This window comes from Toxotes jaculatrix, chromosome 2, assembly GCF_017976425.1.
Source record: "Toxotes jaculatrix isolate fToxJac2 chromosome 2, fToxJac2.pri, whole genome shotgun sequence".
NCBI classification, from domain to species: domain Eukaryota; kingdom Metazoa; phylum Chordata; class Actinopteri; family Toxotidae; genus Toxotes; species Toxotes jaculatrix.
This window is the reverse complement of record NC_054395.1, coordinates 21,331,359-21,350,077: the sequence shown is the minus strand read 5'-3', so window position 1 is coordinate 21,350,077 and position 18,719 is coordinate 21,331,359. Positions and strand designations below refer to the sequence as shown.

Here is an 18,719-nt window from a genome sequence, read left to right as displayed (position 1 = left end):
GGCTCAGTGTCATGGCTTACTGTGATACCTAAATGGAACGGAGCCATTGTTGATGCCATTAGTTACAACTGTGCTTTTTCTGCTATCACACGTAAAAATGTCTTGTGTGAAACCTGTCTGTGTGCACCAAATTTCATATCTAATTAATGTTATAACTTTTCACTAAAAACCAGAAGTATGAACCTCATGGTGGAGCTAAAGGAAAAGTCAGAAGATCACCAGAGTCTTTAGGATTAATCCTCTTAGGAACACGAGTGTTTGAACAAAATGTCATGCCAATCCATCAAGGGCTTATTGAGATATTTCAGTCTGGACCGAAGTCTTGGAGTGACAGACCGAAAATCTGTTGATCTGAACTAAAATCCAGTCATTAACCACTTCTTAACACTTCATTAATGGCTTATTATTATTATTATGTATAGCTTCAGACTTGGCTGCTTAAGAGAGGGTGAAAACCTCATGGACATTTTAGCAAAACCTTTGGGTTGCCAGGTTGTGTAAAAATCCTCCTCCTTTGTACTTTCTAACAAGTCATCAGGTTTGCAGTTACAAATGGTCCTATGACATTAATAAAGGGTCTTCTCAATTTCTAAGGAGCTGTGAGCTCAGTCACCTGCAGATGTTCTACATGTTCTACTGCCCATCAAGTCTAAATCTGTAATAGTTAATAATTAGTTTTGTAAATGGATTTTGGTCCAAATGTCCTGCAGCACTTTTCAAAGGATAGGTGGTAAAACAGTCACAATGGAGGGGGTCTCCCTGATGAATAAAAGAGATAGAAAATCCAAGTGTCATACCAGGGAAGGATTTTCTACAACCTGCCAATGCAAAAATCGTTCTTATAACTGACCTAAATTATATATTAATCATTAATAAATTTGGTAATAAACCCTTCATAAATCGTGTCTTGTGAGAAAGTGGTGCTGTTTATTTTTTAATGTTATTATTGTTATTTAATTTTTTTTTTACCAGCACGTTAGACATATCACCGTCTAAAGTTGCAGGTGAACATAAACTGACATGTCAGTGCCTTTGGCATAGGATAAGTGATCGTTCACTCTGCCAGTTCTCATCACTCACTGAGAGCGTGTTGGACAGTCAGGTGAAGGACGGAGTGAGGGCTGCTGTCGCTTTAAGAAGTTGTTGCATGGAGAAGCTGGTGATTTTCCACTCAAACTGATATTAAACGCGCACCAGCTCATAGAAACAATGGTCTCACAGAAAAATACATGATATTGTTTAACTCAGCGGTAAACGTAGGCCACAGAACAAGGAACAACAGGCTGCTTAGTAAAACTAAGAAGACAGGTAATCCGGCATCTTCTATACATATAATGTCAATAAATGTCGGTAATAGGGCTTTTTTTTTAAACAGCAAGGAAAGGTGTGTTTTAAAGGTTGTTTTTTTTAATTATTATTTTGACAAGTAATTTGTCACAGTACACTCATGTTGGACTCTATTCTCTGATATAAACAGATCACATTTGATGTTATTTTTTTTATTGACAATATGATGCTGTGTCCTAATTGCTTCCGCTAAAGAGAAAAAAGGGAATCCTCCGTTTTAACCCCGCTGTAAAAACAACTTGAGTAAATATTGTTTTGGTTATTTAAAAAAAAAAAAAAACAGAGCTCTGGCCTTTGAACCCGGTCTCCGGTGTTTATAACTGATAAGACCCTGTTAGACGTTTCTGTTTGATCACTTTTGGAGGGCTGCTGTGATGCGTTCAGGCGCGTTGGGGCTTCACAGTGACATGTGATGTGTGGGTGGGGGGTGGGTATGTTTATTGTCTCCTGCCGGCTACAGGTGCACCTTCACTGTCCACACCCGCCTGAATGAATGAGTGGATGAATCGATGAGTGAATGAGTGTCTGTTTTGTATTGCATGGAGGTACTGCATGGAGGAGAGGCTGCTGAAGTAGGTCTGATGAACTAAGACGTTTACTAGCTTATATCTTGTGCTTACTGGCAGATACTTAACCTACTTCTTCTGTCACCGCCCCGTCCAATGTATGATTGATTGACATGTGTCCTTTAATAACCCCAATCCGCCCTCTCAGAAGGATAAAAGCTGAGGGGTAGCTGCACCTTTTTTAGCTGCTAATGCTTAAAATAAAAACTCTAAACAGACCATGGACAAGCAGAGGAGAGATATTACCTTATTAGGCATTGTTACAAGCTGATACTATACTGGTTTACATTTCCCAGATAACAAACCACACTTTGTGAAAGAACAGAGGACAGTGATTCAAAATGTATCCTGCATAACAGACATTAGCACAGCATACTCATGAATAAAAATAGTTTTCACACAAATATGCTTGGAAGTGGCATGGTGATGTTATGAGGGGCTTGTTATGAATCCATGTGAGCTGTTTAAATATGTAAAAAAACAAAAACAAATAAAAAGGCAGTAAAACTCTCTTTTCTGCCTTCAGTTCATTCATTTTGTACCAGATCATAATTCAAGACCAACCCCCAGTATCGGACCAGCCCAGGCTTTCTCTTCTTCTGACTTGTCCTCTGTGTCTCCAACATGAATAAGGAGTGTTGTGTGCTTGTGTGACACACACTCGTCCCCCACCACTTGGCTGTGTGTATGTTTGTGGGCAGGGAGTAGTGGGAAGTGGAAATTTACAGTCTCCCACGTTGGTACCTGAGTTGTCTGTCACAGCGAGGCAGCGTCCAATCTCCACTTTGGATTTAATTGTCTTTAGCCAGGGGGCGGGCCCTGCTGTCAGCTCCACTTCTTGTGACCCTTGTCGGCATAAAGGCATTCAGTACAGAGGAATGGTGACAGCTGAGAGAGAGGAACGCTATACATAGTCGCAGCCATGAAGGAAATGTAAGTTTTCTGAATTGCTTTTCTGGAAAGGAGACTTGATTTTTCAGGGCTTGTATGTGTTTTATCAAGTTTTTTGTGTACATTTGCTCAAAAATCGTCAAATTAAAAAGCAGTTTTGTGCTTCAGTTGATATTGTAAGACTTCCTCTGTATGTTAAAATGTTAAAGAAAGAAGTGCCAATAGATTTCTTTGTTTGTGATTCACAGGGATAAGAAGTAGAAAGTCAGTGATTTAAACCTCAATCAGAATTTTATCATAACTGATATCCTGAGATGTTTTATTTTATAGGGTTAAGGAATTTCTGGTGAAGTATACCTGGGTTTAAATCCCAGGGACAGTTTGTCTTAAGTCTTATCTGACGTGCGGATGGCTTCCTAACACCACGCAGCCAGGTGAAAGCATACGCTGAGCAGACTGGAGTATAAGCAGGAAAAGGGGATAAAGAGAGAGAGAAAGAAACAGGATGAGAAACAGAGCGGGCAAGAACTGATCCAGTTATGTAAGGAGGTTTGAGAATGGAAAGCGGTTCAAGTTGACTTGTCATGCATAACAGGAAGAGAGAAATCCTTGAAAATGATGGGACGCAGTGTGCACACAGGGGGGATTGAGGGGTTGTTGTTCAAGCGTTAATTAAATGAGGAGACACATAGTTCCCTGTAGGAATGTACGAGTCGTCTTCTTGTCCATGTAGTTGTTGGCAGAAATGCCCATTCCTGAGAGGTGAATGTTGTCGGTATCACTGTGATGATTGTTGTTTATTCTTAGGTTGCTATCCTAATGTAAAATCACTTATCACTGTCCATTGTCAAATGTTCCTCTTGTTGTCAATATTTTTACTCTTTGTTTTTAACAAAAACAAAACTCAGGTTAATATTTTGGAGGCGGAAGACTTTTCTGTACAAATTGTTCTTTTTTCTTGGGGAAGTATTTGAAGTTGGTCTGTCAACTTCTTCTCTTAAAAAAAAGAAAAAGAGGAAACCTTTTCCTTTTAGCATTACAAATAATCTTGCAGTGTACGATTAATTACTGCTTTCTCATTGTTCCTCTTTTGTTCTTTATTGTGTGCCAACTTGGAGCTTAAGTTACAGTCTTAACATGTCTTACATAGTTATTCCTGTCCTGTTAGGGTTTCTTTTCTCCTCTTTGGCTCATGCGGGGAAATAGGATACCTTGGCCAGTAATAACAAATCCTGTCTTTCTTGGAAAGACGGTTTACAGTGTAAACACTTTGTGAACTTAAGCTGTTATATCTTCCTGAGAGCAGCAAGGGCTTTGGTTATGCAGAGGGATATCTTCCTCTCTAAATTTGGATTACGGTGGACTGACTCATTGCTGATACAGTAGTATAAGAGAGAGCTAAAAGGAAAACACTTTCCTTCAGGTTCAGGGGAGGTCTTAAAGGCGTGTATCATGTCCAAACATTCCCTTCCTTTTCCTTCAGTGACAATGTGGCCCCCTCTGAGCAGAAATATCCACCCTGAGACAAAGAGTAAAGTTGGAAAACATAGTGCTACATGTACAGCTGATAACAAAACACTGGTGTAAATACGCAGATGTTGTCACCATGTGATTTTCTTGCAGTTTAGGTCCTGTTTTAGCTATACAATTTGCAGCATGTTTATAAAATATAGATTTTTTAAAATTTAAAACCTAAACATTGTTATCTATAGACTGACTGAATGATTGAGTCAGATTAAGAAAGTTAACCTCCCTGTTTGATTACTGCGGTTTACTGTATATTGCGAGAACTGTGTGACACTGGTGTTGGACTTTGTATTTTATCACCAGCTTCCATTGCACGAGACCTCAGACATAAGTTTACATGTATTTTTTATTTTAAAATTTGTGTTTCAGTGTAAATCAGCTCCCCCAACACTTCTCCAGTCTAAATGACCTCCATGCATCAGTCGTTCAGATTAGCAAGATTAGCAGCATAGTACTGTATATCATGTACTCACACAGCACGCTGTAACGCAATCAGGAGACAGCATTATCTCCCTAATGCTCCTCTCTATCTGTCTTATCCCTCTCACCTCTGTCTCTTTCTCTTTGTGTCTGTCTCTCTCCATCAATGTGTCCTTTTCCTTTTTTGCCATCCACAGCATGGCACAGAAGGAGAAGCTCCAATGCCTGAAGGACTTTCACAAGGACACCCTGAAACCATCACCAGGAAAGAGCCCAGGCACGCGGCCTGAGGACGAGGCCGAAGGCAAAGTCCCTCAGAGGGAGAAGTGGGCCAGTAAGCTCGACTTTGTCCTGTCTGTGGCCGGAGGCTTTGTCGGATTAGGAAATGTCTGGCGGTTCCCTTACCTTTGTTATAAAAATGGTGGAGGTAGGTAGATGATACACAACAGATGCCACAGCCAAAACATGTTATGATGATTTTGGCAAGAAGAATACTCTGAATTGATTCCTGTATCCGTCTTCCAGGTGCATTTCTCATCCCTTACTTCATCTTCCTGTTTGGCGGTGGCCTGCCTGTGTTCTTCCTGGAGGTTGCCCTGGGCCAGTACACCTCTGAAGGAGGGATCACCTGCTGGGCCAAGCTCTGTCCCATCTTCACTGGTGAGTCCAAACATACAAACACTGCATATATGCACATTTTCACACGTTAGGACACAGACAAAAATAGAGGATCTGCATCACAGCATAAATCTCCCCTGATAAGATCATTTAATATTTAATGCTGAGTAAAAGCCTCATTTGTACGAACAAGAATTCTGCCCTGATTTTCTTCTTGTTTCAGTCCAGTATTCATCATTCAGACATTATGTTGTGCTGAGGCCAGTAGCCCCCTTGCTCCCCCCTCCCCAGTGTAATTGGACCAGTCTTACTTCATTAGGCTGGTTTGTGTTGTGTAAACAACATTAAACAGCAAAGCGAAGCAGGAGCTGAATGTTGAGAGTACTGAGCGTGGAAAATTGTGGAGGATGAGTGATATTAGTGAGCTTAAATTCTGGGGTGAACTTCAGGTAGGATGTACACATACATGCACACACATTCACATAAATACAAATAAACAAATGTAAAAGCCACATGCCCGAAGTCACTCCAAAGCATAAGGTCCTCCTTGGAGTGTAGATCTGGTGTGTATTATGGATTGATGAGTTCTAAGTTGCCATGGAAACAGACCGGCAAAAAAAAGAGAAAAATCAAGTTGCCTAGCAATGGATACAATCTCATGCAGCATGAAAATAACATGATCACCTTTGCTGACACGGAAGTGTGATCCACTTGTTTTAGTTTACTGGATATTACAAATTTTGCCCGTCCTCTGTGGCAGTGTTTTCAGGGTGGGGTCCTCTCAAGCTACTGATACTCTAAGACACCCTGGGGGTCTTAGATCCTGCCCCTCTACCTCTGAGTGACAGCTGTAGACAAGCGAGGCACTGCACCCACAGCAGCTGCCATGACGCCCTTACTCATGTTCACACGAGTAGCGTCACATGAAAAGAGAGGAAAGTGTGCAGCACCGGATCTGTAGCAGCTGCTGATGGCCTCCGCTATCCAAGGAACGCTGAGGCTGCTGTCTGTCCATCTGGTGCAGCAGAGAAAGTCCACAAGTGGCCATAAAGCAGGCCAATCACAGATCCCCCCCATTGTTCCTCCTGTCTTCATGTGGTATTATCACACTGTGAATTCATTACTTTCCTCAACACAAACAATACCAGCACACTGTAGACTACACATAGACACACACACATACCTGTCACAGCACTGAGTTGTCTATCAGTTTGCATTTGGTATGTGGGAATGAGGAGGTGGGGGCGACAGAGATGATGAGTTTAAAAATACTCCGAAGCAGTGGAGGACTACTGAGGATTTCTGTGTCCAGGTTCGTGGCAAAGTCATCTAAAAATAGACATCAACACTAAGGACATTATAACAGTAGATAGTAGAGTCAAGCTGAGGAAGTTAATTAAGAGTTGGTTTTGATGTGTTTGTAATTGGTGGCTTTTAAAGTTGATCAGCAGCATTCTTCTCCTCACATGAGCAATTTAATTGTTTACATAAGTTCCTCCTTTAAAGAGCAATTCAACACCAGGCTGCACATTAGAGTGTGCTCAATTGCATATACAACCACACCCAACAGTGATGTCACAGTGTACTGACACACCCTGTGTAGTACACTTCTACATCACTGCAGCAAGGTAAGAAGTTAAACCACGGAAGGTCAGACAAGATAAGACTCAGCTGCTGTTAAAGCAACTATAGTCAAAGAATAATGTGACTGCTCATATGTGAAAGGTGCTGGATGTGTAGATAGGCAACTGTATGCTAACATGTTTGCCATGTCAGCACAAGAGGTAATAATGCTGCATGTCAGTGTTTTGTTTGCTGCCCCCAAGTGGTTAAAAAAATCGAGTGTAAACTAAGCTGTGACAGACAAGCAAAAGCTGATTTGTAAAATGTGACTTTCACTAGAAATCATGCAGCTGAGTTGGGTGATATCTTGAGCTAATGTTGCAATCTGCCCTCTCACTTTCTTGTCTCCAGGCATTGGCTACGCCTCTATCGTAATCGTATCTCTACTAAACATCTACTACATCGTGATCTTGGCCTGGGGTCTCTACTACCTGTTTCAGTGCTTTCAGCCAGAGCTCCCCTGGGCAAAATGCAAGCAGCCCTGGAACACGGAGCACTGTGTGGAGGACACAGTCCGCAAGAACAAGACCCTTTGGCTGGCAGCCAATGTTACCAATTTTACCTCCCCCGTCACAGAGTTCTGGGAGTGAGTATTCATGGACAGCATGCCTAATTGACACACACACATGCACATGTCAATACACTAAAGTAACATTGCCTCTTTATCTTGCTTGCGTAAATATGTTTGAACAGGCACAATTCCTGCAAAAGCCTCTGTTTACTTTTATAAGGTGCTTTTAGTTCTCTGCCAGTTTATTATAAACGTTATTTGCACTACACCTTTCATTTATTGCATGCAGCTCAAAGTTTGACTTTAGTTGTCAAAACTGAAATACCAACTGGAAATCCCAATGTTTTTCATGCCCATTGGCTTTGTTATGCATCTGAATTTGATGACAATTCATCACAACAAATGGCGCTAAATGAACTGTTAATGCATTATCAGACACTTAAAGAGCTTCAAAGCCTTTCCAAATACTCTCAGTATTTCAGATCCTGGACAAGCAACAGAACAGCAATGAAAGCCCAAGTCATGTGCCTGTTTGATTTCTACTTTTATTGTCCTCTTAATTATTTGGGGTCATGGTTTGGAGTTTTCACATGACCTGCTTCCGTGGGTGTGTTTGAAATTGTACAAGATAACTTCTTCTGTTTCAAGTCCCACAAACTGCCATTAACCTGTAATGTGCCTCTGTATCCTCTGCAGACGCAATGTCCTGAGCATCTCCTCTGGGATCGAGGACATAGGGCCCCTGAAGTGGGACCTAGCCCTGTGTCTCTTAGCAGTGTGGGTTATCTGTTTCTTCTGCATCTGGAAAGGCGTCAAGTCCACTGGGAAAGTGAGTGCTGAGGCGTATACACATCCTGTACTTTTTGTGTTGCCTGGATGCCGTTTGGTCTTTTACTTTTTACCCCAACAAGTTAGTGACAAAACACTGTTGCTCAGAGATCACCCACAGGCCTGGAAACAAGTCTTATTTAGTTGATTTAGGGACACAAGCCTCAGCTGCGCTGTCCTGGAAGTACCTTCTTGGCCAGACTTTCTGTCGGCTGTAAACAGTTGACTGCAGCTCCGTAGCTCTTTCTCTGTTTCTGTTTGAGGAACAGAAACTGGGCCTGAGCCAACAGGAGGAACTGTGTGAAGAAAATGATTAACCCTATTAAGGACTATTTGAGATAGAGTATTTCCATATATAACACAGGGTCCACTGTTGGGACAAGTGTGCTTTAAAAATGATCACCCTTAATGTTTAACCTGATAGCAGTTCAGAAAGTGAGAAGCCTTTATTCAGTGTTCTAACTTGCTTGCTCAATTGCGCACACACACCATCTCAAACCCACATCAGGACTTTTGAATGCAGTATGCATCACTGGTCACACATATGGGCATAATAAGAACAATGTTTCCTTTGTCCAGCAGTTGGAAAAATATGAGTTAGAAACCAGAACTTGACAAGGAAACTAGTGTTTATTCCATGATATGCCAAGTTGATTAGTCATAAATCCATAACTATTGTTCAGTATTTTATCTAATTATTCCTTTGTCCTGTCTAGGTGGTGTACATAACAGCAACTTTCCCATTTGTGATGCTGATTGTGCTGTTGGTTCGTGGTGTGACCCTGCCTGGGGCAGCTGAAGGGATCAAGTTTTACCTTTACCCTGACCTGACCCGCCTACAGGATCCAGAGGTTTGACTGAAAACTCTTCTCCTCTTTTCATGGTTATAGCTCCCAACTATAACTGCCCCTTCATATCTTTTACATTTCTGTTTGCAGGTATTAAAGGAGTAGTTTCACATTTTAGAAAATACACTACAGCCTGCAGTTATTTAGCTTAGCTTAGCATAAAGACTGTAAACAGCATGGCTCTGTCTAAAAGTAAGGAAATCCACCTACCACCTTCACGTATGAGAGACATATATGTCTTTTCATATAAATCTCAGAATCTAGTGAAATCATTGATTTCACTGATAGTGATGAACTCCCAGAAAATTATCACCCACCTCTGCAGCGTCTTTCAGCTCACTGGTTTGGTTTTATGGACCTCAACTTTACTGTTTTGGTTCACTTTCACTGCTCTCAGGGTAAATTTTAGACTTAAATTAGACTTAAATTCATCTGGTGTTCAGAAACTCTTATTCTCTCTTAGTCTCTTAGTCTCTTATTAATGCTAATATGCTCCGTATTTGCTAAAAATCCAATTCAAGAAGTGATGATATATTAATGCTTTGCAGCTTGTTTCTGCTTCTCCCAACTGGCCAAACAGTTACTTGAGGCTTAATCGAATTTTTGCCTTCTCAGTGTGATTTCTCACTGCTTTTGATTAGCTTTCCAAAACACATTTCATAACAAGTTAATCTCATCTAATGTGGAAAACTCTGTGTACTTCTTCCTCTGTTTTCTCAGGTGTGGATTGATGCAGGAACTCAGATTTTTTTCTCCTATGCCATCTGCCTGGGAGCCATGACGTCACTGGGGAGCTACAACAAATACAAGTACAACTGCTACAGGTGAGTTGTGTTTCCGCTGGGAGGCGTGGGACTGTGGTAGTGACAGCAACTCGTGTCAGAGACGGTTGCGAGAAAAAAAAAAAAAATGGGAACTTCGGTTCCGCCTATGTTCATTAACAACCTCCATGACATATGTGTGACATAGGGACTGTTTGCTGCTGGGAGGCCTCAACAGCGGTACCAGTTTTGTGTCTGGCTTCGCAATATTTTCCGTCCTGGGCTTCATGGCACAAGAACAAGGGGTGGACATTGCCGATGTGGCAGAGTCAGGTACGAGGGTCCAAGGTCATGGCAGCAGTGATGGTGGGCGCTGCTGCCAAAAAAAAAAAAAAAAAAAAAAAAAAAAAAAGACAATTGGAAACTTGAAAATTTAAATATTCAAGTCTCGGAAACGATGATGCTGAAATGTAGAGGTATCGGCAATTGCACACTCCTTGAATAATAAAAGCCTCAAATAAACAGAATTGTTACTTCAATGTGAAATACAGTATGTTCCACCTTTTTGAGGGCAGATTACATTGCATTGGTCAAGTGCTGTGTGTTTTACCTACACAGTGAAATGTGGTGTTACAGAGCTCCTGCACTGGGCCATCATCATTACTACAGGTGCTGAATGGCACCGGGTGTCCTCATGTGCCACATTCAACCTGCTCATGTCATTTAATAGCTTGAGCAACATGTTTTTGACCAGGGGACATTGCTAAGGAGATTGCCACCCTTCTGTATGTTCTCTACTGTATGTGCACTGGGGTACCCTGAGGTGATATTTCTGTACTGTACTGTAAACCCAGTTCTGTTAACAAGCTGTGGATCTCCAGAGCTGCGGTGGACGCCACCGGTTCTGTTTCTGCCTTCTTTTATACTCTATGTGGACTTTGAAGGAGATGCGTCTTCTTTCAGCATGCTCGCTTTGTTCAGTTAAAAGTAAACTCTTGCTATCTTTAATACTCTAACTTGAATACCATGTGAAACCAAACTACAACTGTATGACAATGAGAGTAATACTGTCTTGGACATACATAGACATAGACACATGTACATACATATTCCATCACATATGAAAATACAGAATCAAAATTCACAAATTGAGTCATAACTTTTTAAAGGTTTTGCTCTGCCTTTGAGTTGAGGCACTAGTTTATGTGGCTGTTTCAAGCTCTGTTTCAAGTTGAACTGGTTCACTGCTCTGCTAAAATCTCTGCTATCTTTGTTATTGTACACAGTTAGTACCAGTACAAGGAAATACAGTTTAACGTCTTACAAGATGGTGCAAACAGTAGCAAAAGTGCATATTGAGATATATAAAGAACCTAGTGTACAGAATGGATGAAAGGCCACTGGGGCACTATAACTGTAAGGGTGTAACTGCAATAGATACAAAACAATATACAAAATGTAAAACAGCTATAATACTGTATGTGCAGTATGAACATAACCTAAGGAATATGGTGGTCTGGTTATGTTATAGACAATATAAACTGTAGCCTGGTATGTAATATGTACAATATAAAAGAGGTAAAATGCACATTTGAATATAGTTGTTGATATTTGTCCCGCAAGTAAACACACACAGTGCACCTGTAACATGAGAAAACTCTCTAACCAAAGAATCAACTCTAAATCCAGTTAATTTTATCCCATCTGTCAACTTTAGCCCAATTAGATCATATTTCCTGTAAATTACTGGCAGTGTCAGGCCCTGCTCATCCACTGTAGCTCAGTTTTTACATTTTTTTCCCAGATCCCCTTACAGTATGTCGTCCAAGCTTAAATCAGATAGAAATGTTAATTCTGTTCTCCGCCCCTTGTCCCCATCCCCACTCTGTTCTCCTTCCAGGTCCCGGCTTGGCCTTCATTGCCTACCCTAAAGCTGTGTCCATGATGCCCCTGCCAACCCTCTGGGCCATCCTCTTCTTTATCATGCTGCTGCTTCTGGGCCTCGACAGCCAGGTCAGTATTTTCACAATGGCGCTGCTGCCAAGCTATGTACAGAATATCTGTTTGGTGTAGTGCCCATTATTTTCACAGAGACACCTCCCAGGTCCCCAAGGGTTAGCTGGTTCCTGCCACCCCCAATGTGTAAAACACATTTAGTGTCTCTCTGATGCATATCTAACGTCTCTGAGATATCAGATAACTGACAAGTAATGCAACCTATTTCCACAAATGCATTTTATTGCCACACTCAGCTGCACTGTGTGAGGATTATAGCCCTTTCAGTACTCTGTAATTCCACAAATTACGTTTTTAGAAGTTGAAAGAGTTTTGCCAAATATTTAGTTAGAAGAAGTCATTATAATAGCCTGAAAGCTATTATCTAGCTTTGATAGGAGACAGAGCTTTGATTAAGACAAGATAATCTGCATTGACAAAACACAAGTGTACACCAGAGGGATTTTCCGGCTGTATCACATTTCCTGCCTCCAAGTGTAATTCTACTCTTGTGCTAACTCAGTCCTGCGCATAGGCAGCTACTCGTCTCAGCCAACTGCGAGATCAGGCCAATGCTCTAAATTTGAGCACATGTAAATAGTCATGCAAGTGCGGCTATTTGGAAATGGTGCCAGTGACTGTGTGACTGTGACTGTGACTGTGTGTGTGTGTGTGTGTGTGTGTGTGTGTGTGTGGGTGAGTGCATAAACCATAAATTTCATGCAGATTTGTGGTCCTGAATACTATATATTGTTAACATCGCTCACACTCACATGCCACTGTTATGTAAGGGGTTTTTGTTTGGTTTTCATACAACAAAGGAGCACGTCCTTGGTGCATAGAGACACTGCAATTTGATTAATGGGACCAATTTCATAATTTTGTTATGACAGTATGTATCTTATGAGGCAACGAGGAAACACAAGGGAGGAAGACAGAGAGTCACAGACAGGGAGATGGAGACGGTGATTCACTGTTGTTTTGTTTCTGTTGTGTCTTGGTAGCAACAAACCAGTGTTGCAGAGAGAAGCCTTGTTTAAATTCTCATTACTGCCCAACAAAGACAGTTCTCATTCTCTAATCACTAGTTTGTAGATGCAAAACAAGAGCAGCATACACACAGCAAGAGACACAGATTGTTTTTTCCTTTTTTTCTTTCTCTGCAAACTTAATAGTTGCTTTTGTCCCCCACAGTTTGTTGAAGTGGAAGGACAGATCACCTCTATTGTGGATCTGTATCCGTCTCTCCTCAGGAAGGGTTACCGACGAGAGATCTTTATAGCTGTCATGTGTTCCATAAGCTATCTCCTGGGACTCGCCATGGTAACGAAAGTAAGTTCACCAACAGTCTCTTCACTGAGCCCCTGTGCTCTAACTTATGCTGCTCATCTTGTTTAGAAAAGGAACTTGGTGTATTCGGATCAACAGCAGAGATAACGCCACAGATTTTCCACTTGCCTGCTGGCTACTGCATTGTTAGGACCAAATATGGCGTCCTACCACATTCACATCTAGCATCCTGTGTGTCTGAATGGAACAAGCTGGAATGCTGTTTTCCGCTTAGCAGTTAACCGTTCTTCAGTGACGTCTCAGCACCTGTTGAACTCTGCCTCTTTTGGTAGAGTGCCAGCATTCTTGTGTACTGCTTTCAACACCCCCTGCCCACTCTGCTTTAATGCCCCCTTCTATCTCTGTGACTCTCTTTCTTTCCACACACATCAGAGAGATAATTAATGCAGTTTTCTCTTTTCTTTTTTCCAGGGTGGCATGTATGTGTTTCAGCTCTTTGACTACTATGCAGCCAGTGGTGTGTGCCTTTTATGGGTTGCATTCTTTGAATGCATTGCTGTAGCCTGGGTTTATGGTAAGTGGAGACAACTCTATGTGACAGGTTTCTGTAGTGTGTGTCGTTTTTCAAAGCAATGATCCTGAAGAGTTGAAAAAAAGGACAAGCGATCTCTATGGTGGTAAACAAAGGTGTCCTTGTGGTTCTTTCCACATCAGATCTAAGTAAGTTTAACTGCAAGCAGGGGTGTGGTGGGGTTACTAGACTGGGATTGGCCAGCCCTGGTTCCTTCCCACCACATTACACCCTATCATTATTAACAAAGTAAGAATATTTGACCTAATAAGAAAAAAAACTTATGAACTTTGAAATGAACCCTGCATCTCCCAGTAATAAATGAGTTTCTTTAACATGTTACTGTTTGCGTGAAGCCACCATTTATAGTTTAATCACTATAAATCATTCATCTGACATTAGTCAGCAACCAATGTATCTATATCATACACACAAAAAGGCCCTGTTGTGCAAAATGTTGGCAGATGATTGCCCGTGATGATGCCACTGTGGCTGTATCACACAGAACAGTCGCACCTCTTCATAGAGACCTTTTTGTTGGGGGAAAATGCTGGCTCTGTGTCCTTGACCAGTGCCAGGCCACTGCCAATCAAATCCTAGCAGGCCTTATTTTCGTCAGTAGTCACCATCAGTTGTTAAAAGGAACTAAAAACTGAATCAAACAAAAAAAACAAAAACAAAACTGATAACACAAACAAAGGAGCATAATAACAAACATCAGGCACATGTAAAGCACAGTACACAAACCCCACCACAAACAATGCAATAAAACACATAGTTCTCCACAATCAGCACAGAGGAAGCATGAATAATGACCTAGTAAACTAGTCTTAACTGGCACAGGAGATACTGTTTATAGTATATACAGTATATGGTACGTGGCCCAGTGGGAATATATCATGCAGATTATGGCTGACAATAGAGATAAAGGGTTCATAAGCCTGCTAATTTCCAAAGATAGCTATGAAGGTCATTCTACAACACCAAACAATAACACGTGTATAGTAGAGACTGATGATAACTTATCCTATCCATATGCAAGCACTCATGTAATTCTTCATTCTTTTTGTGTTGAATAGGAGTTGATAATTTCTACGACGGAGTTGAGGATATGATTGGCTACAGACCAAACGCATGGATGAAGTGGAGCTGGACCATAATCACTCCTGTCCTCTGCATGGTGAGAGATCAGTCAGTTTATTGTGTCGGAGGGTTTGGAGATACTGTTGTTAATGCCATGTGACAAATGTTGATAGTTGGACTTTCAAGGTCACAGGGAGGTGTGCAACTTGTACTAAAAGGAGCGTGTGTTTGTTTCCTAGGGCTGCTTTGTTTTCTCCCTGGTTAAGTACAAGCCCTTGACCTATAACAAGGTGTATGAGTACCCTGACTGGGCCATTGGTCTGGGCTGGTGTTTGGCCCTGTCCTCCATGATCTGCATCCCAATGGTGATGGTCATCAAAATCTTACAGTCTGAGGGACCCCTGATCGAGGTGAGTTGACGCAGCCCTTCAGTGCTTTTAAAGGAATAGTTTGACATGTCAATCAGTACCAATTACATGTATGTATGCTTAATATGAAGGTAGAGTCAGGAGATGGTTAGCTTAGCTTAGCTTAGCTTAGCTTAGGAACAGTTAGCTTGGCTCTGTCCAAATAGAAAAAAATAATCTAATTTGTTAAATCTGAGCAAAGTATGGAAATGAGAATCATGTATCATGAATCAGTCAGGTAAAGGCATCATGAAGAGGTCGCAGTTCAGCACCACATTGTAATCATTAGACAACAAATTTTCAATCTCGCTTGCACGGGCAATAGTGACTAAACATGCTAGCAGATTATCTTGCTACCCCCATGGGTCAGATCGCCTTGTCATTACCATGAGATTGCCAGGCAGCCAGGCTAGCCGTTTCCCCCTGCAGTTTTTATTGTAAGCTAAGCTAACCTACTGCTGGCTGTAGCTTCATATTTAGCCTACAGAAATGAGCGTGGTATGGATTTTTGCATCTAACTCCTGGCAAGAAATAAGGATGTTACCCTACCGGCTAGCATTTAGGCTAGATGTTTCCCTCTGCTTCCTATCTTTATGCTAAACTATGCTAATTTGCTGGACTCCCCTGTAGCTGTATCCGGGCTAGCTGTTTGCTTCTGCTTTCAGTTTCTATGCTAAGATAAGATAATCTGCTTTTTGCACAGGCACGAGAGTAATCTCAATCTCCTCATCTAATTCTTAGCAAGAAAGTACCACATTCTCCAAAATGTTTGACTGTTTTTTCAAGTTTAATAAACAGTGCACGGTTATATATTTAAATATGACACTCAGTTTTAAATGATCATTTGTGATGTCTGCCATTTCAAATTTGATAACTGTCACTTGAACCCTAAACTGCCCCAGTAACTGATGATCATTAGTCTAATCTCTCATCTCCTTCCCTCAGAGGATCAAAGCAGTGGCAGCCCCGGCAAAGTCAGGCGTGAGCTCTCGCCCGAAAGAGTACAACTTGAAGGGCAGCGAGCTGACACAGCCCCTGGACCCAAATGGGAACAATGGCTTGATCAAGCCCACCCACACCATTGTAGAAACAATGATGTGAGCGCTCTCTGTGAGAGGAATAAGATTGATGTGCTTTCTGTGTTATTATCATATTTGCTAACTTTGATAATGGTAGGTTTACATTGTCCAGTATAGTCACATTAGGGATACTCTGGTTTGATTTCTATGAAGAGAATTATATATTATTGTTGTAATTTTTTTTCTCTTGTAATTTTTTTTTTTTTTTACTATATCAATATTGTTGATGTTACAATTGTTGTTGCTGTAGTTGGCACTGATCTCAATTTAGGCAGTATTTTATGATAGAACATGTTCGATGTTTACTACCTTTCTGTTGATTCCTGGAGAGATGAGGAATTTGCTTTTTTTTGGTGTAATAGAAGAAAAGATGAAATTCTCACTTCTCATAAATTCAGTAAACTTAACAAGGTATTAACCATACAAAAGGTAGAAAAAGTCTAAACACTCTTGTGATTGTGGCAGTCTTGTTGCCCAAGCTAACTTCTAATCTATTGTTGTTGTTGTTTATCCCGCTGTAAAAATGAATGTACCTCCGCTAGCAGCGGAAGCCAGCCACTTACATATCCACAACATGTTAAGTGGCAAAATGCAATGTATAGAGGTAATTTTGCTTGATATCCTTTCAGTTACAAGTTCTACAAGGCCTTGGCCAAATACTGTGAGAAATGCATTCATAAGAAGATACAGCTGCAAAAACAACTGGGACAAAAATAATAAAGAAGAAAAATCAGCTAAGGAAGAGGAAGTAAGGAGAAATGGGAAGTGGCATTTTTAGAGTATTTGTACACTGCCTGTGTGACTACTATAGTCAGTCCCAGTGCATTTATTGAAACCTCTCTTTGCACTTTATACGTCGATTCACCTTTATTGTAGTATTTGTTGTTATTGCTGCAAGGTATTGCAGCTACATTTGCAACACATTTCAGGAGGAAATATTTTTAGCTTCTAACTTTTTGATATTGTAAACTTTGATATACAGTATGTAGTTGTCTCCATGCTTAGACAATGACAAAATAGAGTAGAAATCTGACAAAATATCCTGAGATATAATTCGTAGTAGGACCTGTGAGAACACCACTTAAAGTAAAAACATGACCTTTTTTTCATCCTTACAGCTTTCTCCATTGTGCTAATTTCAGTAGCAGAACTACCACTGGATTCTAGTTTCTAATGTTCACTTTAGACATTTGTATGTAGAATTTGAATTGTTTGTAAATCACATATGCCTTTTTGTAACAATTTTATACTGTACATCATATGAACACCATCACTGATTAATTATTTTACTGAAAACTCAGCAATTTCTTATATATTGATTACAAAGTGAGCCTGGATTACATTTTTCATTGTGCAATATTCATTGAAGCAATGGCATTCTCTGCTCATTCAAAAAGCATCAACAAATCTGAAGTAAATTTAATGTTTATGAATGAAACAACTCACACAGTTAAATGTAAATTCCAAACCATATCCTAAAGCATGTGCAGGAGTCACCACAGCACTGTGCTGCTTTGTCCATAAAAATCTAGTGCTACATGGAAATTCAAATGTACCAAAGTATTTTTGTCTCACAGTTGTCCCCTTTGAGATGCACATTGCATCATTCTATAGAGATTACAAATAAAGGTCTTTTTCTTTGGATTTGTGTCAATAATTCTTTTTGTCTCTCTTCTCCCTCGAATGAAAAGGGTAATCAGAAATTGAACACCCTGAGCTTCATAAAGACAGGTGTTATGGCAGGGTAGCTGTATTAGAGTGCATTACAGTCTACATGTGTACCTAATAAAGTGGTCACTGAGTGTTTTTATTGCCATTAATGTGTTTGTGAGGCTAAAATAATTACTAAGTGACAGGTCTGACACGTTAAAAAAATTTAACTGTCATTTTGATGCATGAATCAGGTCCTAATAAAACACTTATCAGTTCTTGCTGATTCTTAAATGTACAGTAGGAATGGAAATCACCTCTGCAGTGGCCTAGAGTTTAACCTAAGTCCCCTATAAATATACTTTGCTGTACATCCAAAAATGATTGAGAATCCCATAATTCCAAGATTTGTCCCCCTTTTCTTTAAGCGTTCTACAAGCACATTCCAACACCTCCATATGGGTTTAGACAGATTCCCAAAGGCCCTTCTGTTACCTTACTATATCCCTGTAGTTTTGGTAGCAGATCATACCTATGAAGTGTGCTATACATTGTAGGCTTGTTTTCTTCTACTGTGCCTACATTTAAGTGCCAGTAGAAACTATTAAGTACCTGATTCATACAACAAAATCCCCCTGCAAGTTGTGGGATGTATTAAAAAGTGTTCCCAAAACATTTAATTCTAACCAAAATTATCACAACTG

The 18,719-nt window shown here is 40.6% G+C and overlaps 1 protein-coding gene across 2 annotated transcripts; it reads left to right on the top strand.

Annotated features, from left to right (window-relative positions):
• The first annotated feature begins 1,183 nt into the window (after positions 1 to 1,183).
• On the top strand, positions 1,184 to 18,009 carry LOC121188031 (sodium- and chloride-dependent taurine transporter-like). 2 transcript variants are annotated; one of them, XM_041047537.1, is made up of 14 exons: positions 1,184 to 1,308; positions 4,949 to 5,178; positions 5,277 to 5,411; positions 7,344 to 7,578; positions 8,200 to 8,332; positions 9,048 to 9,182; positions 9,900 to 10,003; positions 10,149 to 10,273; positions 11,841 to 11,953; positions 13,130 to 13,267; positions 13,697 to 13,799; positions 14,876 to 14,976; positions 15,119 to 15,289; positions 16,232 to 18,009. In XM_041047537.1, exons 2-14 carry the CDS (start codon positions 4,950 to 4,952, stop codon positions 16,385 to 16,387), a joined length of 1,878 nt encoding a protein of 625 aa, XP_040903471.1. In that variant the 5' UTR covers positions 1,184 to 1,308; position 4,949; the 3' UTR covers positions 16,388 to 18,009. The 2 variants fall into 2 exon arrangements, with proteins under 2 accessions (XP_040903471.1, XP_040903461.1); XM_041047527.1 differs by lacking the exon at positions 1,184 to 1,308 and adding an exon at positions 2,713 to 2,846.
• Positions 18,010 to 18,719: the final 710 nt, after the last annotated feature.